General features: G+C 58.4%; 2 protein-coding genes across 2 annotated transcripts; one reads left to right on the top strand and one right to left on the bottom strand.

Annotated features, from left to right (window-relative positions):
* Window positions 1-960: 960 nt before the first annotated feature.
* RHBDF2 (rhomboid 5 homolog 2) lies at window positions 961-20,981 on the top strand. The gene is given in 20 exon segments (XM_083874569.1): window positions 961-1,029; window positions 10,632-10,739; window positions 12,293-12,453; window positions 12,455-12,495; window positions 12,498-12,636; window positions 12,935-13,127; window positions 13,199-13,411; window positions 13,963-14,088; window positions 14,428-14,561; window positions 14,791-15,003; window positions 15,146-15,257; window positions 15,569-15,643; window positions 15,983-16,144; window positions 16,613-16,713; window positions 17,175-17,238; window positions 17,363-17,457; window positions 17,651-17,726; window positions 18,081-18,181; window positions 18,387-18,540; window positions 19,116-20,981. Coding segments are annotated over 18 exon segments (2,556 nt in total). The 5' UTR covers window positions 961-1,029; window positions 10,632-10,739; window positions 12,293-12,316; the 3' UTR covers window positions 19,536-20,981.
* Window positions 20,982-22,073: 1,092 nt separating this feature from the next.
* Window positions 22,074-23,876, bottom strand: AANAT (aralkylamine N-acetyltransferase; the record flags this gene model as incomplete). The annotated part of the gene is made up of 3 exons (XM_083874793.1): window positions 22,074-22,379; window positions 22,863-23,017; window positions 23,720-23,876. The coding sequence occupies 3 exons, from the start codon at window positions 23,874-23,876 to the stop codon at window positions 22,074-22,076; spliced, it is 618 nt and encodes a 205-aa protein (XP_083730919.1).
* Between the last annotated feature and the right edge of the window lie 1,180 nt (window positions 23,877-25,056).

Raw genomic sequence — 25,056 nt, 5'->3', positions numbered from 1 at the left:
AGCACCCAGTCTCCCTTTGGGGATGGAGAGGAGCTGAATGTGAGGCTGTTGTGGAAGAAGAACAACCCAGTGCTGCTGGTGATGGAGCAGGTGCAGCTCCCGAGGGGCTGAGCTCCGGCAGCCCCGGGATGAGTCAGGCTGGGAAAGCCGACAGGACCGGCCCTGCATCACCTCGGCCAGCGGGACACGCCCGGGCCCGCAGAGCCCTGGGGGCTGTGCCTGCACCACGCCTGCCACGCTGCCAGCACCCCCAGTGCCCATCGCCTGGGTGTGGGGTCAGGGGCCATGCCTTGGAGTCCTAATGGTGGCCAATTCTACCAGTGATTGGGTCCTAATGATGACCGGTCCTAATACTGAGCAGTTCTTATAGTGACCAGTCATAATAGTGACCAGTCCTAATGGCTACTGGTCATAATAGTGACCAATCCTAAGAGTGGCTGATCCTAACAGTGATCAGTGACCAGTCCTAATGGTGACCAGCCCTAATGTGACTGGCTGTAACAGTGACCAATCCTAAGAGTGGCTGATCCCAACAGTGACCAGTCCTAATACTGACCAGCTCTTATACTGACCAGCTCTTATACTGAGCAGTCCTAATTGTCACCGCTCCCAATGGTTACTGGTCCTGATAGTAACAGGCCCTAATAGCGGCCAGTTCTAACAGACCAGTCCTTATGGTGACTGGTGGTAACAGCGGCCAGTCCCAATAGTGACCAGTTCTTACAGCGCCCGGTCCCGATGGCGCCCAGCCGGCAGTGCCGGTACCGGCGGGGCCGGGCCCGCGGGGCAGAGCCGGGGCGGCCGCGGGGCTCATCCCCACGGGAATTCCCCGTGGACGGGACCGCGGGAACCCCCGCGTGGGGCGGGCGGACCCCGGGGGAGACCCCGCCCTCGGTCACGCCCCTGCCGGGACACGCCCCCGACACGCCCCCCCGGGCACGCCCGGCCCAGGTGGAGGCGGCGGCGCTGCCGCGGGACCGGCACCGGCACCGGGAGCGGCCCCGGGGGCAGGAGCGACACCGGGCCGAGGTGAGCGGGGCCGGGCGGGGGAGCAGAGCGGGGCGGGGTCCCGGTGTCTCCGCGCCGCTTCGCTCCGTGTCCGCCCGGGTTGTTGCTGCTTTGTGAGCGCCGCGTCCCGCCAGCTTCCTCCTCCGCCCCGCGCTCCTGCCCGGCCCGGCCCGGCCCGGCCCCGCGGGGCTCTCGGGGCGCTGTCCCTGCTCACCCCGGACCCTTTTGCGGGGCGGGACCGCGGCTCGGATCCCCCAGCCCGGGCCGTGCCCCGCGCCCTGCCCGGCGCCTCCAGGGCGGGCACCCGGGCGGATGGCGGGGGCTGAGCTCTTCCTCCTCCTCCTCCTCCTCCTCCTCCTCTCCATCGCAGGGGGCAGTGGGTGCGTGTCGCGGCGGGGTGACCCGGCCGGAGGCAGAGCCCTGCCCGCTCCCCGGCCGAGGCAGGGAGCAGAGCTCTAACCTACTTTCTGGCGCTCGTGGCCCGATAACCAGGCGGGCGGGTGGTTTTTGTTTGTGTTTGCAGCTTCTCCCCCTCCCCAGGTGAGCGGGGCTGGCAGCGCCCCCCGGGAGCGGCAGCAGCGGGTCCCTGACCCCGAGCATCCTCCTGCCCTCCCTCCCTCCCGCCCGCCGGGGCTTTGTTGTTGTAGCTGGTTTGAGCTTTGGTTAAAGGCTCTGGGACTCTCGCACGTGCTGCCTGGAGCGGCGAGTGCTGCCCCCAGCCCTCCGCAGGCGAATAAAACCCTTACAGAGGGGGGTCGGGTCATCCTCCGTCCGTGTGTACATCCCGCCGGGGCACAGGGATGCTGTGCGTGGGGATTTTACTCGGATTTTTGCTGTTGGTCCTCCAGGTTTGGGACAGAGGGGTGAGGCTGTCCTTTCAGGCTACCCATAGCCAGGTTGTGGTGCCCAGGGTGATCTGAGACCCGGCAGTTCTCACTCAGCCCCCCAGACCCACGTTCTGCAGGGGGAAGGGGACCCGAGAGGCTGCATTGTCACCGCTGGGTCCCCGTGGCAGGAGGAAGTGTCTGCCTTCTCCCCCAGCGTGGCGTCATCCTCCTGGCCACGAGGAGCCAGGACATTCTCCTGCCTGCACGTTCCCAGTCCCTGGATGCTTGTTCCTGGGGATTTCCAGGGTGAACTCATCACACTGCTGCTGTCCTGGGCACAGAGCCTCCAACCCAGCCGGGGAACCGGGGAGTGCCCCCCAGCACAGTGCCACGGCTGTCCTGAGCAGGGGAGTGCTGCCCACTCAGCTCACTCCATTGTGCCCTCTGAAGCAGCATCCTTTGGCTCCTGCCTTTTTCCCAAGTGGGAAATAACCAGCTTGGAATTGTCCCACCTGCAAAAGGACCTGGACGGTTCAGCTGAGCCTGAGAGAATCCAGATCTGCCTGTGCCACCCTGCTCAGCTCTGGCTTCACACGGGGCTCCCAGCTGCTGCACCTGGGCTCTGCCCTGCCCAGCTCCTTTGCAGTTAATGGGGTGAGCAGCACCTTTTGTTACTTGCTCATGTTGGGGGGCAGCCTGTGCCAGCCCTGCCCCCGTTTTCTATAGAGCAGGTGCCCATCTACCACTTCCCTGTCGTGGGGGGTTCTCTGGCACCGCCGCAGCTGCACGGAGGCACCTGGAGGTGCTGCGAGCCCCGGAGTGAGAAAGGGCAAACCGCAGAGTGGGGTTTGACACCACGGCAGAGCCCTGATGTGAATTCTGAGAGCGGGGCCGAGCTCGGTGTCGGGTGTGGGTGCTCGGGGTGTGAGAGCGGCGCTGCCGGAGCCGCGGTGGGAACAATAGACGCCTCTGGATGCTGGGGATGCCGAGCGTGAATCCGGCGGGGAAGGGATGCCTGGGCTGCCTCGGGGGGAATGCACTCACCGGGATGCGCTGGGGGAGCCGGGGAATGTGGGCTGTGTTTGGGCTGGGGTGAAAGAGGAGCATGTGGCTGTCCTTTGATCTCGGATGCTGCTCCTGTTTAGCTCGTACAGTGAGGCTGAGGGATCCCCCAAATACATCCTTATTCCTTCCCTTAGGTTGTTCTTGGGCTGAAAACAGCCCTTGGGGCAAGCCAGGAATCAGAACAGAGCCCATTATCAAAGGAAGCAGGAGACAGGTGATGGAGAACCAGCTGCTGGGGGAGTTGCAGAGCCCAGACCAACATGGGGCTCGTGAGGCATTTCCACATTTCCCACGGGCATTGGGAGTCCTGCAGGGACCTGACCTGGAGGAGCAAGTGCAGGCCTGGTGCTGCCAGAGCCTCAGCACTGAAGGAGTCAATTACTGAAAGCTGAAAATTAATTACTTAAATTTCTAAGAGCCCACAAGTGATGGGATCATGAACCCTCCTCCTCTTGAGGAGCTTTTTACCTAATGACTTTTGCTTTCTGCTGTCCTGCCGGGCTGTGAGATGTCTGATAACACAACAAGCTCCCAGTGGGGGTAGGCACAGTCTCTTTTAATTACAGGGATCCAGGAGTTATGGTCATTTGGGAGTGTGCAGTGCTTTGAGTTATGGTCATTTCCTGGCCTCCGAGTCGGCCTGGAGAGCTCCGTGTGTGCTGATGGCTGTGGAGGAAACCCCAGGCAATGTTTTTTTCCCACTTATTCCCTATTACTTAAAAAAAAACAAAAAAAAAAAAAAAAAACAAAAAAAAAACAAAAAAAAACCAAAAAAAAACCAAAAAAAAACCAAAAAAAAAAAAAAAAAAAAAAACACCACACAACAACAACAAAAACCAACAACAACAACAAAAAAAGGAGTTGTTTGGTGGTTGCTCTCTTAATGAGGCATTTAAGGTAGAGAATGGACCCAGAGAGGACCAGCCTTGCCCTCTGCTTGCCCACCACACAGGACCCCTGTGCCCCCCTCGTCCCTGGGGTGCTGGTCATGTTAGCTGAGCACAGGACAGGGGCAACCCCCAAATAACTGCTCTGGGAGGGCAGGGGAGCAAATATTTATGGGGTTTGCATGTGAGGGCTTCCTCCTCCACCCTCATCCTCCAGGAACTTAAAACTGGGAGAGCTGTGTGGGTTTCAATGGAGAAGGAACCACCCTGCCTGTGGAGCAGCAGCAGGGTGAGGAGGCAGGCAGCCTTAGTGTATTGCAGTGTCTCAGTTTCCCCACTTACGAAATGCCACAAAGGAGTCAGAAAGCACAGAGGTGTCCAGTGAAACTACAGCTTGTCACCTCGGGGACAGAGTGTCCAGCCACAAGAGGAGGGCTGATGCTGTGGCTGTGCCTTGGGGGTGGGGGATGTGCAGGTATAAACCAACCCACTTGATGCTGTGCTGCCAGGGGCTGCAGTGGGACATGGGACAGAAGGGAGCAGGACAGTGCCCAGGGATGCTCCTTGGCCTTTTTCCAAGCTGCTGACATTGGATGGGAGGAAGAAAGCCACCAGTGTGGAGGGTGTATGGTCTCTGTGCTAAATGTGAGGAGCCATTCACATGGGTGGTGTGTGGTCACTCAGTGGATGCTCTTGCCTTATGGCCACCTCACAGGACCATCCTTCCCATCTGCAGGCACCTTTTTCAGCTGCTGCAGCTCCCAAGGTAATGGAGCCCTCTGAGCAGCCTCTGTCAGCTTGTGTTTTATTGATTTCATGCTTAAAAGTAATATTTCCTGATGTAATTCCTCTGGTCTGACAGACCCACTTGGGGCAGAAGAGATGTGGCCAGTGTCCCCCAAGGTGCCCAGTGAGCCAGTGGGGCTGGCTTCACTCCCTGAGTGTCCTGCTGCAGCTTGTGCTGGGGGTCTGGTACAGTTATTCCTGTAATTTGCCAGCCTGCAGGAATGCCAGGCAGGGCTGGGAGTGACCTCCTGTTGTGTGTGAGCCCAAAGGCTGCACTCTGTGCCCGTGGGCAGCCACAGAGAATCCCCAGCCCTTGGTGCTGGTGTGTCCTGCCCAGCCTCAGCTCCTCCATGGGATGAGCAGGGACATGTCACCAGGACTGTGCTGTTGTCATACAGCTTTTCCAAGGGTGATCCCATAACCAATCCCATAACAAGAGGTACAAGAGTCACGTCTTGTACGTGGTGACTTAACCCAGTCCAGGGTCTCCTGGGGAGGACATGGAGGTGGCTTCTTAAAAAGCAGCATCTCCAGCCCCTGTGCTGAGCTGTGTGGCTTCCCTGTGGGTGCAGCACCCCAGGGCTGGGATAACAGGCGGGAGGAGGGTGAAGATGGTTGAGGAGACTCCATCTCCAGCTCTTGGCAGCTGAGAGGCTGCAAAGTGCCTGGCTGGCACGGGTCCATGGAGATGCTGTGGTGGGAAGAGCATCACGTTCCACAGGTACCAGGGAGTGTAGGATTCCCTGTGCCAGGCTTGCACAGTGTTGGATGGGGATGAGCTGTTCCCAGTCAGGCTCTCCTCTGCAGGGTGTGGGTCTGGGTGCTTCAGGCCTCCTGCAATCAGGAGTGGAAGGAAGGAAGCCGAGGAGTGGCCCACCCACGCTCAGCGGCTGCTGCTTGGGAGGAGGGAGGAGCAGCTTCCCCCAGTTGTCCTGGGGCCAGGAAGCACTGAGACTTAATGGGGTGTCTAGGGGACAGCCTTCAGCCCCCTGCCAGCAGAGGTGTCACCATCCACAGCCCAAAGGGACACCACAAGGTCCTTTTCCCCTCTCCTCAGGGAGCTGCTGGCCCTGGAATGGGAAAGAAGGAGGGTGCTGGTGTCCACCCAGGGCTCCCCCCTTGCACAGGGGCTGTCAGGGCAAGCAGCACTTTGTACAAGCCTTGGAATGGCTCTGTTGAGATAAGGAGTCTGCTCCCAGAGATAGGGAGCTGCAGCCAAGGGGGCTCATCCTGCCTTCAGCCCAGGGCTCATCTTGTCCTTGGGATGAGCCAAATTCCTGCACAGGGCTGAGTGCCACCTCCCACTGCTGCATCCCACATCCCACACAGTATGGGGACAGTCAGAGCCCAGGGCAAGGAAACCCTCTGTAAATATGGGGCATTTCTGCCAGCCCTGTGCTGCTCTGGGTGGCTTGGTGTGCTCTGAAACAGGCAGCAGGGCACTGGGGAAGTCTGCAAGCCCAGCCAGAGCCCTGGCACCAAGAGCTGCTGGAAGAATGAATGTTCAGCAGAAGAGCCAACCCCATTGACCTTTCATGCAAAGAATTTTGCTTCGAGGAGGGAAGTGGGAGTGAACTCAGTAATGACCTGCAGAATGGGGATGGCAGGCACATGGCCTGCAGGGCAGGCTACCCCCTTCCTTTGGGTAAATACTGACCTGGGACCCCTCAGCCCCTTCCAGAAGGTGCAGCCAGGGCTGAAACACTTGCAGCATCATGTCTGTGCACTCTGTGTTTAACCTAAGCTAATAAGGAATTGGAGTAGATTTGAGTAATTAATCAGTTCTTAGATCAAACCAACTTAAATCAACCCTAGTAGGCTGGGGGAAAACAGAAAAGAGCTTTCCTTGTGTGTGCTGTGACCCTGCCTGTGGAACAGCTGACCCCTCTGCACATTCACCAGTGGAGCTGCAGTTCTTCTCTCTCTCCCAGGGCAGACTTTGGCCCTTTGCTCTCCCCAAAGCCATTGGAGTGATTCAAAGTCTCCCTGTGCATGTTCCTCACGTGGCTTGAGCCTGAGGAAGGGACCAGTGGGCTGAGGGTCCCCTTGTGCAGCTACAGCCCCCCAGCACTCCAGTGTGCTGGCAGGAAGCAGAGGATGGGTGTGCACAGTCCTGCCCAGCTGGGGTTGTGCTGTGAGAGTGTGTGGACCACAGGGAAGTGGGGAGATGTGGGGTGGGTGGCCAGTGGCACAGAGGGACCCCAGCCCACCCCAGCAGGTTGGGAAACCTTTGGGTGTGAGCACGTGCTCTGCTGGGGTGGATGGGGCTTGTTGTGCTGGTAAAAATTAACGTGGGAAATGAGCTGTGGCTGGGATGTGGGAAATCCCCCACGTGGCTTTTTCCACCCTCTCCCAGGCATTGCAGGCAAACCCTTCCCTCTCCAGGCCCATAGGAGGGATGGCGTCACCCAGGGCTGTCGGGGAGCCCAGGGCCACATTCCTGGCCCTTGCAGCAGGGAAGGCCAGCCCGGGCTGCTGTGTGCAGTGGTGTGAGTGGCCCTGTGTCCCCATGTCCCTCCTCCCGGACAGGGCTTATCAGCGGCACCAGCGCGGCTCCCCTGCCACTTCCCTTCCTCCCGGGGTGTGCCCTGTTCCCAGCTCGCCCGGGCTCAGCAAACCTGCTGCCATTGCCCAATGTCCTTCCCGACAGAGGAAAATGGGAGAGGATGTTCTAATGGTGGCGTGGGTGAGGTGTGTGCTGGCTGCCTGCACGCCCCGGGGATCAGATGGGATCTCAGCACTCAACTCTACCCCATCTTCCTACCCCAGCCATCACAGAGCTGCTCCTGTGCATGTCCATGCTAACCCTGTGGCTCAGTGATAAGGGTAACCATAACCTCTGAGGCACAGAGGGCCTCTCTCAAGACTCAGGGAGAAATCCTGCATCTCGCAGTTTTGCCATCCAGTTCTGTTGTGACAAGGTTGGGACATGTGGGAAAGAAACAGAGTGTTTTTCTTTGTTTTTTTTTCTTCTAATAATATGTTTTTATTTCAAGAGCTGTTTGTGCTTCGGCTCCTTTTCTCCAGACCTGAAACTTGAGACTGCAAAATGGTAAAAAGCTTTTTGAAAGGGAGGAGAAGCAGAGAAGGTGCTGGATCTCTGCTCGGGTGTGAGTCCACAGGAGCTCGATGCTCAGAGCAGTTGCACAAACTGAGTTTCCTATCCAGAGCTCTTAATAACTGGGAGCACCTTTTAACGCAGCTCCAGCCTTGAGAGAGGTCTTTAACGTGCTCGTGAATCATTAATGGGCAGCAGCAGCAGCAGCTCTGCCTGATGGGCTCTTGGGTGCCAGCCCTGGCAGAGGTTGCAGGGATGTTTGGGAGCTCTGTGGCATTGCTGGTCCCTTTCTCACTGCCCTGTGGAGGTGGAGAGGAAGAGCTGGGGCTCATCGTGCTCAGGGCGATGGGTATGGTGGGTGCTCATGGGGGTCCCACTCTCTGCCCCACAGCCTTGGGTAGCTCAGAGCTGCCTTGTCCTCCAGCTGAACTGTGCCAGCCTGAGACACTGTTTTTCCAGTAATGTGCCTTCCCCCAGTGCCAACAAGCCGAGAGAGAGATATCCCAATCCTTCTCCAAGCATCCATGAGCCCACTGCATACACCTCCCCCTTCAACCAGGGCTGCTCTGCAGGGTTGTCTCTGCTGTCTTGTGCTATGGCTGTCCCAGTTCTGCTCACCTGGCCTTGCTGATGGTCCCTTTGTGTTGCTTGGACCATCCCAGCGTGTCCTGCAGTGATGCTTTGTATGAACCACATAATTTTCTCCATCACTTTCTTCCTTGGGTGTGCTTCCTCTTGATTGTTGTGCTTGTTGTGATTTTCCCTGGGGCTGGGAGCCAGCCCTGGTTATCGTTAGGATTCAGGACTGCTCATGTAACGACACCTAGAACTCTGATTTCTTCAGAGGGATTATAGCAAAGTTTATTGAAAGACACATTCTTTTTATACCGTGTTTGGGTACAATGAATAGGATTGGTCCTTTAGGGCACCACCTTTTTGTAAACATCTCTAGCAGTAAACAAGTTGGAAAAACACCAGGTGTCAGGAGGACGGTATCTACAAGATTGTTTTGGGTTTCTCCTTATGACTTCCCAGGCCAGACTGAGAGAGTCCTTGGCTTTCCCACAGGCTTCAAGGCACTGCCTGGAGCCTAAGAATCCGTGTTCTGACCACTGTCAGTTCCCACACCTGGTCACCTTCCTTGTGCCTTTTTTGGTTGAAGGCTCAAACCTCCTCCCAGTTGCTCCCCAGTGACCCCAGCACGTGTGTCCTCTTGGGAAAGGGTGGGCCCTTCACCCCCTGCTGCTGTTGGAGCACAGGCTGTGTCCCTCACTGCTGGATGTCAGGCTTTGGTGACCTTCAGTGGCCAAGAGCTTTGGGAGTGGAGATGGTGATAGTGGGGAATCTCTTCTTACCACCCAGACCAGGTGGTCCTCCCTCCACACCCTGCCCTTTTATCTCTCTCTGTTGGGTCAGCTATGGCAGCAGCTGCAGTGCATGGAGATCTTTTCCACCCTGAAGTGACAATGTGCTGCCCCCAGGACTTTTCTTCCGGCCCAAAGCACAGTTCCTACTAAGCTCAGGACATGCTTGTGGCTGCCAAGTCCCATGTCTGCCACCCCCTGCTGCCGTGACCTGCCTTGTCTCCACAGCAGGACACGTGCTCAGCCGTGCCCCCACGTCAGCTCCGCACGTCGCCTTTCACTTCCTTTTTCTGTCCCCAGGACAAAGCCACCACGTCCACCCTGAGTGTCCAAGGACTGGGCTGAGGCTCCCTGGGGCCCAGCAGCCAAGCTGTGCCCTGTGATGGGACAGCTGATGCCAGGGCTGCCAGGCAGAGAGCCGTGCTCCTGGTAGCAGAGCCCTCCATGGAGGAGTGACAGGGACCTGGGACTGCAGGGGATCAAGAGGGCCAAGCTTGTGGCAGGCTGTGTCTGCACAGAGGCGCCGTCTGGCCCATTCCCACACTGAGCACAGCAGCTCCAGAGGCCTTGGGTGCCAGCACCAGGCACGTGGTGAGCTGGAAAACACTTCCCAGCACCGTCCGCTGGGGATTTCTCCGCCTGGCACTGGATAAGGCTCCTGCTGGCTCAGGATCTGTGTTCAGGGGGTGGCTGCTGTCTCCAGCCTGTGTGGCAAAGAAGGCTTAAGCCCTCAGGGTCCTCTGCCCTCCTCTCCCTCCCCCTCAGTGCCAAACGTGCTGATGCAGAGCCATGACAAGTGCTCTGGCCTTGCTGTGTGACCGTGACTGGACAGCAGGTGCCTGCTGGGCTGTGCCAGCTCCCCTGGGGCTGAGTCACCTCGGGGGAGGCCAGTCCAGCCCTCCACCCCCCTGCATGGGAAGCTGGTGGGAAGCGAGACCAGGATGTTCATCATGCTGCAAACCTGCTTTGCTGGGAAGCACAGAAGTCTGGGGCTGTCCAGGGAGCAATCAGGGATGGGATTTTGGGATGGGGGTGTAAGAGTGGGGCTGTATAAGAGTTTGGCTTCAATCTTTGTGCTTCAGGCTGTGCTGGTTCTAACCACTCGAGCCATTCCCTAGAGCTGGAGTGGGATAAGGGTGCCCCAGGGATTGCTCTGACCCCAGCATGTTCCCATTCCTGGCTCTCCAAAGCAGCTGCCATCTCAGGCTTGTTTCTGGCTGCCCTGGGAGGAAAACAAACAGAGTCTCCAGCTCACCAGTGGGACGGAAAGTTTTGCTTGCTGGGGGCTGGCACTCTCCCAGTTTAGCAGCTACGAAATACCCAGTGAGGCACTCATGTTCCGTGCCTGCTCTTCCTGGGTGTCTTGCTTCTCAAGAGCTTTGCCTGGCAGCAGCAGGGGAAAACTCCCTGCCTGCCCCCTGCTATTCCCTACCACAGAACGTTGCTGTAAACGGGAGCTTTTCCTCCTGCTGTCCTGTGCCAGCCACTGATCCCTGACACCCTGGTGTCCAGCCACCTGCAGCCCTGTCCCCAAGGTCTAGGGAGCACTGAGCTCAGCTCTCCCTCTGCCAGGATCCTCCTGCAGCCTTTGCCTGCTTTCCCATGCGTGGTTTTTCATCACAGCCTGTCCCCGCAGGAGGAATCTGGCCGTGTCCCGGGGCTCCCGTGCGTGAAGGACGGAGGCAGAGGAAGGCTGCCGTGGGTGTTTGCCATCACTGCTCAGGATCCCTGTCACTCTTATGAGGTGAGTGAGGACCAGCACTGGCTGAGCTCCCAGGGGAAATTTGGGAGTTGGTTACTCCCAGCTTTGGTGCTGGGGAGGGAGGCCAACACCCATTTTAATGCAGGGGCAGAAGGCTGTCACATGGCCCAGGAGCTGATGAAGGGCAGCAGTTCCAGCTAGTGCTGCCGACTCCAGGCTTTCCCATCCCTGGGGAGCTGGTTCTGGACTCCTGCATCCCCCTGAAGCTGATCCATTGGGCACCCTATGCTTCTTAAGACAGGCTTTGCTTGTGGTGTGGTCTAAGAGGAGGGCCATGTTCAGGACTCCAGGTGCTAAGGGAGCTGCAAAAGTGTCCCTTTCCCTGACTCTTGCTTTGGGAATGGGCTGCCAATGGGATCCTGTTGCAGAGGGGGCTGGTGGGATCTCAGTCACTCATCTGGTTGCTCAAGTGATGTTGCCTAAGGAAAGCAGAGCTGTAGGAGTCTGGTCATTGGGATCTTGAGCAGGGAGAGGAACCAGGCTTGCAGATCAAGCTGACATTTTGCAGCACTGTGCAGACGTGGCAGGTGACACCATTCCCATGGCCAGGGCTGTGCTGAGTGACAAGAGATGATTGTGAGACCTGTGTGAGTCGCCTGGGCACTGGCACATGGTCAAGGAGGACAGGAAGAGGTCAGAGAGGGCTGTGCCTCCCTTCTGATTGCCCCCGTAGTCCCTAATAGGATCTGGGACTTGTTCTCTTGCACTCAAATGGAATTACTTTTCCTGCAAAGCCCTGCCTGGTAGAGCTGGCTGCAGGGACCCTCTGGAAGGGATTTCTTGAGGAATTAACCACGTCTTGGCTGTTAAGCTTCCCTCTCCTTGCACGTGGTGCCAGCCTGCTGTGTGCATGCACTTGCCAGAGGGGAATATCCTGCATCTCCCCTTTGTGGGACACCCCAACACATGGCGTGTCCATGTGGGAGCTGTGGTGCATGTGGGGATGTGGATCAGGTGTTTTCAGGCCTTGTGCATCCCCTCCCTTCCCACCCTGCCCAGGCAAGAGGAGCTCTTTGCAGATTTCCCCTGCAATCTCCCCTTGGCTCCCTTGCTAAACTGGGAAGGCTGATGTTCCCATGTGCTGCAGCTGTGTGCCAGGGGCCTGGCCAGGGCTTGCTGGGATCCCCCATGTTTTTGAGGCACATGCTCAGGCTCACCCTGGCAGGGTGTAAAATCTGTGTGTCCCACAGGCATGTGCTGGGATGATGGGGATGCTCTGACCTGGTTACTGTTGCCAGCCCTGCCCTACTCCCAGCAGGTGAAGGGGTGTTGGTGACTGCTGGGGACTGGGAGTGAGTGGTTAATATAAGCCTTCCTGTCCACCCAAACTCAGGGAGGGAATGTGGCTTTTGGGGATGCAGCAGCTGGGTTCATGATGGCAAGGTCTCACCAGCACAGCCAGGGACACAGGGGGCTCAGTCTGGTCCCACTAGACTGGTGAGGCCCTATCTCCTACTAGGACCCAGCCTTTCCTCACACACAAACTCCTGGGGGAGCACTTCTCCCCCTGTGGCTGACCCCCTGCACTCTACCAGCCTGCAGAGCACCACCGGCCCGAGATGTCAGCCGGGGACAAGAACGGGGGCAGCCGCTCCAGCAGCAGCCGCCTGCAGAGCAAGAAGCCCCCCAACCTCTCCATTGTCATTCCCCCCCGGGAGGCAGAAGAGGATGGTGCCCACAAGGAGGTGAGTCCTGGAGCTGTGTCCATCCCACACTGGGCTCAGGGGGCTGCCAGGTGCCATCCTGATCTAATGCCTTGCTCTGCCTTCCAGCCCTCCAAGGTGCCCATCTACCGCAAGAGCAAGAGCCTGCAGGAGCCCCGCCCGGAGCGCCGGCCTGGATTCCGCCGGCAGACATCCCTGTCCCAGAGCATCCGCAAGTGAGGGCAGGGGGGCTCCAGCTGTGGCTGGGTCACTCACAGGGGACCATGTCAGGACATTGTGGGTACTGGCAGAGGATGTGGGGTGGGGTTGGAGAGTTGTGCCTCAGAAGGGAGTGCAGGAATCACTTTCCTCCACTTCCATTTGACCCATAGCCAGGTCAAAACTGTCCTGCTGCAGGCTGACCTGAGACACCCCAACCCCAACCACCTGCTAGAGGGGACCCCTGGGTGGAATGGTGGTGGTACCTGGTGTGGGGGACCAGCTGTGTGACAGTTGTGCCCACCACGTGTCCAGGGGCACGGCGCAGTGGTTCGGCGTCAGCAGCGACTGGGAGGGGAAGCGGCAGCAGTGGCAGCGCAAGAGCCTGCAGCACTGCAGCATGAGGTATGGCAAGCTGAAGCCTGCCTACCGTGACATGGAGCTGCCCAGCCAGGAGGTGCCCTCCTTCCAAGCCACCGAGTCACCCAAGCCTGCCAAGATGCCCAAGGTAGAGCTCAGGGTGAGGGGTCCTACTCCCAGCCTTGCTCTCCCAGCACTGACACCTCTTCCCTCCCCTAGATCGTGGACCCGCTGGCCAGGGGCCGTCCCTTTCGCCATCCTGATGAGACTGACCGTCCCCACACGCCCCACCATGTCCTGCCCCCGCTCACCCCTGGCGTTGTGTCCTTGGCATCCTTCAACAGCATCCGCTCAGGCTACGGCCGCCTGCCCCGCAGGAAGAGGGAGTCTGTCGCACACATGAGCTTCAAGGCGGCCGCAGCCCTTCTCCGTGTGAGTTTTGGGAGTGTGAGGGGGATCATCTTCCTAAGCTGGGTTTCAGTTCTGTCCTTAACTCATCATCTTTGTTTCTTGGCTGTTTGTTTTGCATGGAGACTGCTGTCTCTCCAGGGTGGGTTTGAGGGAGGAGATTGGGTTTTTTTTAACCTGAGCTTTACTTAAAAGTAGAAGAAGTGAAAATTGGACAATCTGAGAAAAAAACAACCTCTAGGTTCCACTTGCTGAGGGGCAAGGAAACTTCTCCAGCAATTTTCTTGCTTCTGAGGAGCCCTGGGCAAACCTTGGGGATAGGTTTGTGGGTATGAGATCAGATGAATTCAGAGGTCACTTGTCATGCTGACCAATGTGGCTGTGGTCCAGTGCAGATTCTGAGGAGCTAAAGGCAGCACCTTCTGCCAGTTCCTCCCTACACAAGAGGCTATGGTGGCTGACTGGGATTTAATCCTTGCTATTTGGCTTTGGAGAGGGAAGATCTGAGAAACCTTCAGTACTGCAAAAACTGAGGGCTTCTGGTTGCTTACCTTCATTTGCTTGTGCTGCCAAAGGGACGCTCTGTCCTGGAGCCACTGGCTCCCAAGCGAAGGAGCAAGAGGAGCTTCCTGTACCCTAGCTTCATGGATGAGGACATGGTGGATGCTGCTGATACCCTGGACTCGTCCTTCTTCAGTAAGGCAAGCAACATTCCATGCTGGCTGTTGGATCTGGGGCATGTCCCAGTGCCCTGCACAGGGATCTGGGTGTGGAGCAGGGCTCTCACAAGGACCCCTGTGTTGGCACTCCCCTCAGTAGTGACAGAGGCATTGGTGGCTGCTGTGCCCCAGCCTTGGTGATGGCCCTTGGGGGTGATAGGGAATGATGTTGCCATCTGGGTACATTTCACACCCTGTGATGGGCCGTTACTGGGATGTCATTGGGGATCACCCACTCCCCCTGGGCAGGGGAGATGGCTCAGTCAGGGGGCTTCTAACCCATCACACTTATCCAAGGACAAGTATCCATCCCCTTTCCAGATGGACATGCACGATGAGACATACTCCATGCCCGATGACGTCTTTGAGTCACCTCCTCTATCAGCCACGTACTTACGCATGCACCAGGTGGGGGAGGATGCCAGGGTGTCCCCCGAGGTGGAGCAGCCCACCCCGTGAGTACCAACCCTCAGCAGGTGTTGCCCCTGAGGCTGCCCAGGTGCCCTGCTGCAGGCAGGACAATATCCCCAGCCACCCCTGCTGTGGGCACCATGATGATCCTGGGAGAATGGAGCCAGGAGGTGCTCAGAGCCTCATCTCAGGGGATCCTCAGGGCTCTGGCCATGGGGTGTTTCTCAGCTGGTCCTTTCTGGCAGGTGTGATGGGTTCCTCCTCTCTCCACAGGCGGGAGGGTGTCCGGCTCACCTCGGCGTCGGGCGCTGCGGGCGCGGCCCCACGACGGGGCAGGCGCATCGCCTCCAAGGTGAAGCACTTCGCCTTCGACCGCAAGAAACGCTACTACGGGCTGGGCGTGGTGGGCAAGTGGCTGAACAGGACGTACCGGCGCAGCCTGAGCAGCATTGTGCAGTCCCAGCTGGAGATCACCGACAGCCACCGGTGAGGGCACCAATGGCACGGGACACCCCATGTCAGATGTGTGTCCCCCCTCAATGACTGGGGATTAGGGGTTGGGGGACTGCAGTGTCCCTTTGCCCAGCCGTCTTTGAACAGCTCCAGTTTTGGGTCCTGTCTCCTCCAGGCCATATTTCACATACTGGATCACCTTTGTCCACATTCTCATCACCCTGCTGGTCATCGGCACCTACGGCATCGCCCCCATTGGCTTCGCCCAGCACGTGACGACAGAGTTAGTAAGTTTAAGAGTCATCTTTCGAGGGGGACTGTAACCACCAGTGTCCCACAGTGTCGAGCATCTTGTGGGGCTCCAGCATTTGAGAGACTCTGTGAAATAGCCAGGGCAAGGGGATGAGCAGCATCCATGTTGCAGTGGAATATGTGGTGGGAGCAGAGCTGTTCTACTATCCTGCCTTGCTGGTGGGACCCAGCAGTCCTTTCTCTCAGATGAAGGGCCTGCTTAGCCCCTTTTGAGTGGAGGGAGACAGAGTGCACCCCTTGAGCATTTGCCCCTTCAGTGGGAGTTGACTCTGGTCTCTCTTGGCAGGTGCTGAGGAACAAGGGTGTCTATGAGAGTGTCAAGTACATCCAGCAGGAAAACTTCTGGATTGGGCCCAGCTCGGTAAGGAGCCTGCCAGACCCTTGGCCCCTGGTCTCATGCTCTGCCCTCTGCTTCCTGTGCCCTGAGCTGAGGGGGTTCTCTGAGGTGCTCCTCTCTTCAGGGGAACAGAGCATGACCTCTTCACTCCAGCCTGCTGTCCTGGGCCCCTGGGCCCCTATCCCACTGGGACATATGTCATCACAGTGGGATGCCTTCTTGCCTTCCCTCCACTGGGATAACAAAGACCTTGGTCTATTGTCTGTGGAGACCCTCTGCCCCTGCTAAACTCCCCTTAGGGATGGCTGGAGTGACAGGAGGTGCACAGACAAAGCATCCCCTTTACTGGCATCTCCCTCCCAGATCGACCTGATCCACCTGGGAGCCAAGTTCTCCCCGTGCATCCGGAAGGACCAGCAGGTGGAGCGGCTCATCCAGCGCGAGCGGGACCGGGAGCGCGGCTCCGGCTGCTGCGTCCAGAACGACAACTCGGGCTGCATCCAGACCCTGCCACAGGACTGCTCGGTGAGTACCCCTGCCCTGGGCACCGGGAAGGGCTGGGCATCTCTGGGGAAAGCAGGGGAAACCATCTCAGCCTTGCACTGCACCAGGTCAGGATGTGTGGGTGCTGTTTCACGCCCACAGAGGACAGCAGGCAGCAGCAGATCAGACATGGAAAGCTTCTTTATTTTCTGACTCCATCAATTTATATACACTTTGTACATAAAGCCAGGATTGGCTCAAGAAGGTTGCGACCTCATGGACCTCATTGGTCACTCTTACCATCAATCAAGTTCTCCTCTCAGAGAAGAACTAAGCAAACACAAGATAATTTCTAAAAATACATATAGTTTACATCAAGCTCCATGAGAATCATGCTGCAAAGATTCAAACACTTGAAAGCAAGAAAATTCAGAGCAACAGGGATGCACGTGGGGTCAGAGCCATGCATTCCCTGCTGCACCCTCAGTCTCTCCATGCTTCTCCCTGCAGGAGACACTGGCAACATTCATCAAGTGGCCAGGCAGCAATGCACCAGCCATGGGCTCAGGAGAGAGGCGGACCTCGGGGGCTGTGTGTCACCAGGACCCCAGGTAGAAGTGGCAGCTGGGTGGAGGATGGCCCAGTCACCTGGCTGTATGTGGGACACAGCAGAAGGGGCTGCCTTTCCAGCTTGGAAGCCTTGAATCTTCTTGTCTGAGGGGATGGGAGGCTTTTGTACACTCTAGGAGAGTGATAAAGAAGAGGGAATCAGTGGGGAAACTGAGGCAGGGCCTATCCTAAACACAGGCAGCAGCAGGTGATGCTGTTGTGTTGTGCTTGTCCCTGTCCTGCTGGGATGAGAACATCCATGGGCATTGGTGGGGTTGTCCAACAGTTCTGAGTTCTGCAGAGTTCACCTGCAGAAGGAGCTGCTGGGAGGGGTGTTGTGGGGCACCCACTGGTGGGCAGGATCGAGGCAGGTCCCAGACCTGTCTGTGCCTGAGGGGGTTACTGGTCTGCAGGGGGGATGTGTTGGGGGGACTCACCTGCCTCACCCCTCTCCTCCTGCCAGGACATGTGAGGAGCCAGCATCCAACCCACCCCATGTGTGGCCAGACGACATCACCAAGTGGCCGGTAAGAGCCCGGTGCCACCACCAGCTGGTGACTCCATGGTGGCAGTGGCAATGAGCCTGCAGGGGGCTGCAGGGACAGCCGGGGGCTGGACTCTGACCAGGGCTCCTTTCCCTCCTGCTTCTAGATCTGCACCTATGAGACCAAAACCAACCACACGGGCTTCGCCCACCTGGACTGTGAGATCAAGGGCAGGCCCTGCTGCATCGGCACCAAGGGCAGGTGGGTCGTGGCAAAGGGAGCACCTGGCTGGGCTCCCCCCTCAGTGTCCTGAGCTGTGCCTGGGGGGAGAGGGAGGTTGCAGAGCCTTGAAGGGTGTGAAGCACAGTGGCAGCAGGCTGGGAGCAGAGGGGGATGCTCAGGGGTGTCCTGAGTGTGCCCTGTCCCCAGCGAGCCCCCTCCTGCCCCCTGCCAGCTGTGAGATCACCACGAGGGAGTACTGCGACTTCATGCATGGCTATTTCCACGAGGAGGCAACACTCTGCTCACAGGTGAGCAGGGCCAGGGAGGCATGGCAGGGCATGTGGGATACAATGCTGGCAGTCATGCTCATGCCAAAGGGCTTTAGAGTATCCTGCCAGGAATGGGACATGGTTGGGATGGGTGTGAGCAGGGGTGATGCAAACTGCAGGGACTTTGCAGCCCAGCTATTGGTCAGGGTCCTGCTGCCATGCCAGCCTTGCTGGTGTGGGGCAAGAGGCACCTTTTCCAGCACCACAGCAGTGTGGGTGCCCCACACCATCCAGAATCCCCTCACAGCATCCACATGGCATCATTGGCAACCCATCCCCGTGACCCATTCTTTTCTCTCTGCGGCTCTGAGGTCAACCCTGCTGCCTTTGCAGGTGCACTGCCTGGATGAGGTCTGTGGGCTCCTGCCCTTCCTGAACCCAGAGGTCCCTGACCAGTTCTACCGCCTGTGGCTGTCCCTGTTCCTGCATGCTGGGTGAGCCACAGCCCCCCATATCCCAGGGATGGGGGAACTGGGGACTGGAGTGCCCATCAGGATGGGATGGGAGAGAAGAGGGAGGGGCATTCCCTGACTGCGATGACAGATGCCTTCAGTGGGGGTGTCTTGTGAGTTGTCTCCTGCCCCAGGGCAGTGGGTGGGAGGGCTGGGCAGGGTCTCTAACACAGGGCCTCTCCCCCAGCATCATCCACTGCCTGGTGTCGGTGACGTTCCAGATGACGGTGCTGCGGGACCTGGAGAAGCTGGCAGGCTGGCATCGCATCTCCATCATCTTCATCCTCAGTGGCATCACAGGCAACCTGGCCAGTGCCATCTTCCTACCCTACAGGGCAGAGGTGAGGGTTTGGGGGCTCTGTTCCAAATCCTGTCAGCTCTCAGGGACCAAAGGACACCTGTCTCCATCCCCATCCTGGGCAGAGGTTTGGGGAGGGGCTGGAGCACAGATTCTCATAGCCTGGCAGGGTTTGCTGCAGGGAGAGGGAGAGGGGGAGGGGGTGTCCCTGCCCCACGTGTGGTGTTGGCACATGCCATGTGTGTCACATGTCACCACGTGTCCGTGAGCGTGTGGGGTCCCTGGGCAGGCAGATGGCTAATCTGCTGCCAGCCAAACCCTGTTAGGCTTTAAATGAGGTCATGCCAAGGGCCCTAATCCCCTCATGGGTGTGCCAGGATGGGGCTGTGGTCTGGGAAGGGGTGATGCTGTCTGGCTGCTGAGTCACAGAAAGTATCAGCTCTGCCAAAACAGCACCACCCTGCTCCCCTCCTCATCCTCCAGTGCCAGGGCTCCCACCCCTGAACCCCATGCGGGATGCTGCACAGGGATGCAGGAGCCAAATGCACTTTGCCAGGGGAGATGATCTCCTGGGGGACATGGGGTGTGTCTGAGGTGACACAATGTCCATCCCTGCAGGTGGGTCCTGCTGGCTCCCAGTTCGGCTTGCTGGCCTGCCTCTTCGTGGAACTCTTCCAAAGCTGGCAAGTGCTGGAGAAACCCTGGAAAGCCTTCCTCAACCTCTTTGGCATCGTCCTCTTCCTCTTCATCTGCGGCCTCCTGCCCTGGATCGACAACATTGCTCACCTGTTTGGGTTCCTGAGCGGGCTCCTGCTGTCCTTCGCCTTCCTGCCCTACATCACCTTCGGCACAGTGGACAAGTACCGCAAGCGGGCCATGATCATCGTGTCCCTGCTGGTCTTCGTGGGGCTCTTTGCCTCGCTGGTGGTGTGGCTGTACGTGTACCCCGTGAACTGGCGCTGGGTGGAGTACCTCACCTGCCTGCCCTTCACCAGCAAGTTCTGCGAGAAGTACGAGCTGGAGCAGGTCCTGCACTGACCCTGCCGGCAGGGATGGGGCTGGGATGGGAGATGTTTGCCGTGGGGTGGGTCCTCCCTGGCCTGTGGGAGATGGTGGCGACTGCTCCAGGATGGGGCAGAGCCTGGGCGTGGCTCCATCCTCAGGGATGGTGGGTTTGGGGTACCCCTTGCTCAACGCTGGGGATGCAGGGCTGAGCCAGCCCTGCCTTTGAACCCCTTTGGGGCTCCCTCCTGATGCTGGAAAGCCGTAACTGGTTTGGGGACTGACTCTGGCTGCTGCCTCTGTGGGGGAAGGGCTGAGGGAAGTGGGATTTTGGTGTATCCGTGGCCAGGCTGGACTCCCAGTCCTGGGGGGAAGTTGCTGAAGTCTCCAGCCTGTGCCCCTGCCTGCCTGGGGCCCCGTCCCACCTCAGTGCCCTGCAGCACTGCAGCTCATACTGTGAACACAACCCCCTTTTTGCAGGGGCACTTTTTTTATCCACAGCTCTTTAGGCCCAGGGTTTCCTCATTTTGGGCTCCCTGGAGTCTCTGTCGTGGCTCCAAGATGTTCAGAGCTGAACTTCAAGGATATTTTTCAGTCCTGTTCCCCCTGAGGCCCCCAAGGAGGCTCATGCCTTCCCACCTGGCTCCTCACTGGATAGAGAGGCAGGACTTGGGAAAGGGGGCTTTTCTTTCCCTTATTTCAGAGAAATTCTCTTTTTGGAAGGGAAGGAGTGGCAAGGACTGCATTTGTAGTGCCATGGTGGGGGGCAGACATGGAGAAAAACGTCCTGGGGGCGGTTCATGTGGCTGCTTCTAGAGCCTACAGACCTCTCAGGAAGCTGTCAGTGCTCCCTCCTTCTGCCTTGAGTCCCTGCTGCTTCCCCTTTCTCTTTTTCAAAGCGTGGAAACCTGGGTATAGCCCTCTGTTCTTCCAGTGGTGCTGGTCAGATGGAGAAGAGCAGGATGGGGCAGTCACTTTCCATCTTCTCTGCCCGGGGCTGCACATTCCCATCTGCCCCCAGCCCTGGGCTGCTCTCCCCAGCATCTCCTCCTCCCTCCCACCAGCCATGGCACAAAGGCAGGTCCTTCCTGGGGTCCAGGTGACCCCTCTGGGCTGGTTTGGACCCATGCTGGTGCCAGGCTGTCTCTCCCCTCAGATGTGTTGCTTTGGTGCTGGAGGCCTCAGTGCTTTTAAATGGGGCCAGGTGGGAATCCTCCAGTTAGGATGTGGTGGGATAAATATTCAAGGGCTGAGTGTCTGGCTCCCTCTCCACAACCACTTGCTGAATGAGCCCAGGAACATCTGCATCCGTCCCTGCATCCCTCCCTCCACCCTGGGCCAGTTTTCAGCCCCACTCTGTCCCTCCAGTTGCTGCTCCAGCCAAAGACAGACACTTCACCTCATTTGTCTCTTTTTGATACTTTTTTTAAAAGCTGTGGGTTTTCCCCCCCTTAATAAATTTCTACCTGTATTTAATGAGAAGCATGAGGCCTCTTCCCCCTTCTTGGGTGTGGGGACGCAGCACTTTTGGGAGTTCTGGTTGTTTTGGTGGTGGCTGGTGTGGCAGGGAGGGAGCACAAGCTGGGGCTGGTGCCCTGATGGGCAACTCAAACCCCTCCCTGGGAGGAAACAGGGTTTGGAGGGTCCCAAGCAGAAGGAGAAGCCAAAGAGTTGGATCCATGGAACCTCCTGGTCCTGCCTGAAGGCAGACTCACCCCTGCCTTTATCCCACCCTTCACTGAATGACCTGAGGCTGGATTTTCCCCTTCTCCCTTGAGGCTGAGGTGCCCCAAGGGGTCCTGGATTGCTCCTCTCATATCAGCTGGTGCTCTCCCTCTGGCCATTGTGGTGAGGTCATGATCAAAGCAGGGCAGGAAACACACATGGGCTGTGTAGAAAATCACCACCACATCTTTATTTGCTGCTTTCCAACAACCTGAGTTGTTTGCAGAAGGCTTGTCCTGTGCTGGGTGTGGGTCTGGGACAGGGAGGACCAAATGGTTTACACTGGTTCCCTGGGGAGGCTCTGCGATGTGCAGCTGAGGATGGCCATGGGCTGGGAATGTGCTCCAAGGGGTCTGGAAGGATGTCTGTGGGCAGGGGGGTGGCTGCTGGGGCCCCTGCCTGGTCTGGGGGCTGCTCAGGGAGGGCTTGCCCATGGTGTGCTCCACTCATGGTGGTGGTGATGGTGGGGTGGGGTGCCAGGCTGGGGCACAGGTTTGCAGGGGCACTTCTGGGTGTCTCAGCAAACTGCTGAAGTGCTCTCAAACCAGCAGAGCCCCCAGCCATTGCCAGGGCAAAGCCTTTCCATCCCAGGGGGCTCGTGGCCCTGCAGCCCACCCAGACCTGCCAGCACAGCTCTGGCTAAAGCAGAGCCCAGGGAGTTGATGCTTCCAGCAGGATCTGGCAGGAATTTCTGTGCCCAGCCCCGCAGGGATGGGATGTGGCTGGAAGGCAGATGTGGCAGAGGGAGCAGCTGCAGCCAGGGCCAGCCAGGGAAGATGGATCACAGTGATGGGGATGGGGAGGGGTTGCAGCCCCTCATCCCCCCAGGCAGGCCAGAGCAGAGGGGCCTCAGCAGCCGCTGTTCCTGCGCATGAAGGCGTGTCCCCGCACGGGGTGCTGCATCTCCACGAAGGCCAGGTCCCCCACGGTCACCTCGCAGGGCCCCAGCGCCTCGAAGCCACACTTCTGGTAGAAGGGCACGAGGAAGGGCTCACACATGAGCAGGGCACGGCGGGCGCAGGGCAGGCAGCGCAGGTGCTGCAGGTAACGCCACATCAGGATGGAGCCCTTGCCCTGCTGGCGGACGGTGCGGTGCACGGCCAGCACGTGGATGTGCACGGCCGAGCCCTGTGCCTTGTGCAGGGTCAGTGCTGCCTGCCAGGGGGGACAGGGGTTAGCAGGACACAGAGCTCCCATCCTGCTTTTTATTCCCCACCCCAAAGAACCAGGCTCAACATCCTCCCCATCATACCTACACTGATGTAGGGGAGAGAAAGTGGGATGTGATGGGGAGAGATGGAATATGTCCTGCTGCCTACTAGGTCTAAAACAGTTCTGAGGGACACAGTTGGTTCCAGGGAGCAGTTCTGCTTCTCCAGGGGCTGGGCACACCCCCTGTTCACCTCCCTCCATTATCCTCACAGGGTTTGTAATTTTAAAATCAATGTTGAGGGAAATTACTTGGGTATTTTTTAACAGTGTCATTTAAATTAATTAATGAGAAGGTTCGTTTCCACCAGAGCAGCCCTGTAGCAGTTAGTCCTGGGAGAAGATTTTGGGCCTCAGGCAGCTTCTCCTGGTGCCCAGGCCCTGGCAGTGCCTCTCTCAGTGCAGGAGGTGGGAAGGACTGGGTCATACCTGGCTGAGCCTCTCCTGGTCCCAGAGGGAGCCGATGATGAACGCCACGAGCCGCCCCTCCTCAAACCAGCCGAGGGACAGCTCCGGGCACAGGTTCAGGAAGTGCCGGATCTCATCCAGGTGCAGGGGACAGTCCCCAGAAACCGATATAAAGGCTGGAGGGGGGCAGTGGTGAGCACAGAGAGAGAGACAAAGCACGCCCGACCCAGAAAAGCTCCCAGCACTGATGTAGGGGAGGGAAAGTGGGATGTGATGGGGAGAGATGGAATATGTCCTGCTGCCTGCTAGGTCCAAAGCAGTTCTGAGGGACACAGATGGTTCCAGGGAGCAGTTCTGCTTCTCCAGGGGCAATTTCCCATGGCCCAGTGACCTGCTCCTAACTCTGCTGATTCCAGAGCCACAGCAGCAGGTGCTGAATTGAGCCCTCCCTCTCAGCATCTCCCTGGCTGCCCCTGTCCTTGGAAAGGAGGGAGAAATGGGAAGAAAACGGGGAAAGGTTGCCAGGGTGGCACCTCAAAGTGCCCCTGTGCAGCAGGAGGCAGAGTGTGGTGTCCTTCCTCCCACTTCCCCATTTCCTATCCCATCTTTCACAGGGAGAGCTGCTCCTCACCCACCTGGTCCCCCTCAGCAGCACCTCCCACCCTCCCCACCCCACCCCAGAGTGAGCCGGGGCCGTGGTTCTCCAGCTCATTAACCGCAGCTCCTCCACCTCATTAGGGAGCCCGTGGTGGCCGGGCCACACCCCACGGCCCCTGCATCCCTCCCAGGGATGGGCACACGGCAGGGAATTCGCCATCCCAGGGAGCACAAGAGACTGCAAAGCTGATGCCACCAGGCAGGACCCCCCTGTCCTTTACCTTCGCGCTCGATCTCGAACACGCTGACGGCGTCCTCGGGGCTGAGGCAGCGGAACTCGCTGGCGGGCAGAGTGTGCCGGCGCTGGCCCCCGGGCGAGCTGCGGGGCGAGCGCAGGTGAACCGGCCTCAGGAAGGGCAGAGCGCTGAGTGCCGACATCCTCCTCCTCTGCCTCCTCCTCCTCTGCCTCCTCCTGCCTGGCTTCCCACCGCTCCCTCTGTCCGGAGCAGCCTCTGCCGGCTCCCGCACCCTTTATTCCTCCTCCAGCTCTGTTAGCCAGCGGAAATACCTGGTGTTCACAGACAGGATTAGGCTGTTTGTCCCCGTTTTCCCATAGATGTGTGTGTGTGTTTATACAGCGAATACCCGCCCACAGTGAGCCCAGCTGCCCTCGCTGTGAGCTGGGGAACGCTGGAGGCTGTGGCTGAGCAAACCCCAGGGACCAGGGGGACAAAAACACAGTGATCCAGGTGGTGAGACAGAGCAGGGAGAAGGGCCAGAGCTGTTGGAGCTGGAGCAGGTGAAGGGCTGATTCTCCTGGCCAACATTGCCCAGGCCATGACAGCACCAGGCAGTGGGATGGGCAGGAGAATCCTGGAGCAAGCCCAGCTGCTGCCCTGGGGACAGGCAGGGTGGGATGTGCCCGCAGGAAGCCAAGAGCTGTAAAACAAGTATCTATCTGTGTGAAAGTTCCCTGTGATGCTCTGGTGTTTGTGGAACAGCTCAGCTGTGCTGGAGTAAGAGGTCAGGGCCAGGCCATAGAGGTGGGACAGGGACACACGTGAGGCAGCCAGAGCCACCTCCTCCAGACAGCACGAGCTGACAGGATTTACCCCCTTCTCTGACTCACTGGGCAGGTGAGTGACGCAGCTTGACATCTGTGGGCTTCTTAGGTCATGTCCAGGCTGACAGGTGGGTGCCTGGCAGGGCTGAGCAGGTCACTGAGGCTGAAAGCCTTGGGTGTCCTCCCTGCTGAGGTGCCCTCAGGCTTTGCCCCCTGCCCCAGGAGCTTTGGGTAGGATGATCCCACAGCCAGCCAGAGCCCAGACCAGGACACTCCACCCTCAACACGGCTTCCCCCAAGAGGGTCACCAGCACCCAAGGTCATCTGGCAGCACCCACCCTGCACAGCCCAGACAAATCCCTTGACCTGGATCAGAGCCTGTAGCTTCAATCTGCCTCTGCTTTCACATGTGAGTGAACTGAGTTAATAAACCCAGACAGAACCACAAACTGAGTGAATAACTTCACCAAGCACACGCATCTGCAGACAGAAATAGTGGCAATGGCTATCAGAGCCGTCCATTCAACCATCCATCCAAACTCACACCAATATGAA

The sequence above is a fragment of the Zosterops lateralis genome (assembly GCF_965231275.1).
Source record: "Zosterops lateralis genome assembly, chromosome: 18".
NCBI classification, from domain to species: domain Eukaryota; kingdom Metazoa; phylum Chordata; class Aves; order Passeriformes; family Zosteropidae; genus Zosterops; species Zosterops lateralis.
This window is presented reverse-complemented; position numbering and strand designations above follow the sequence as displayed.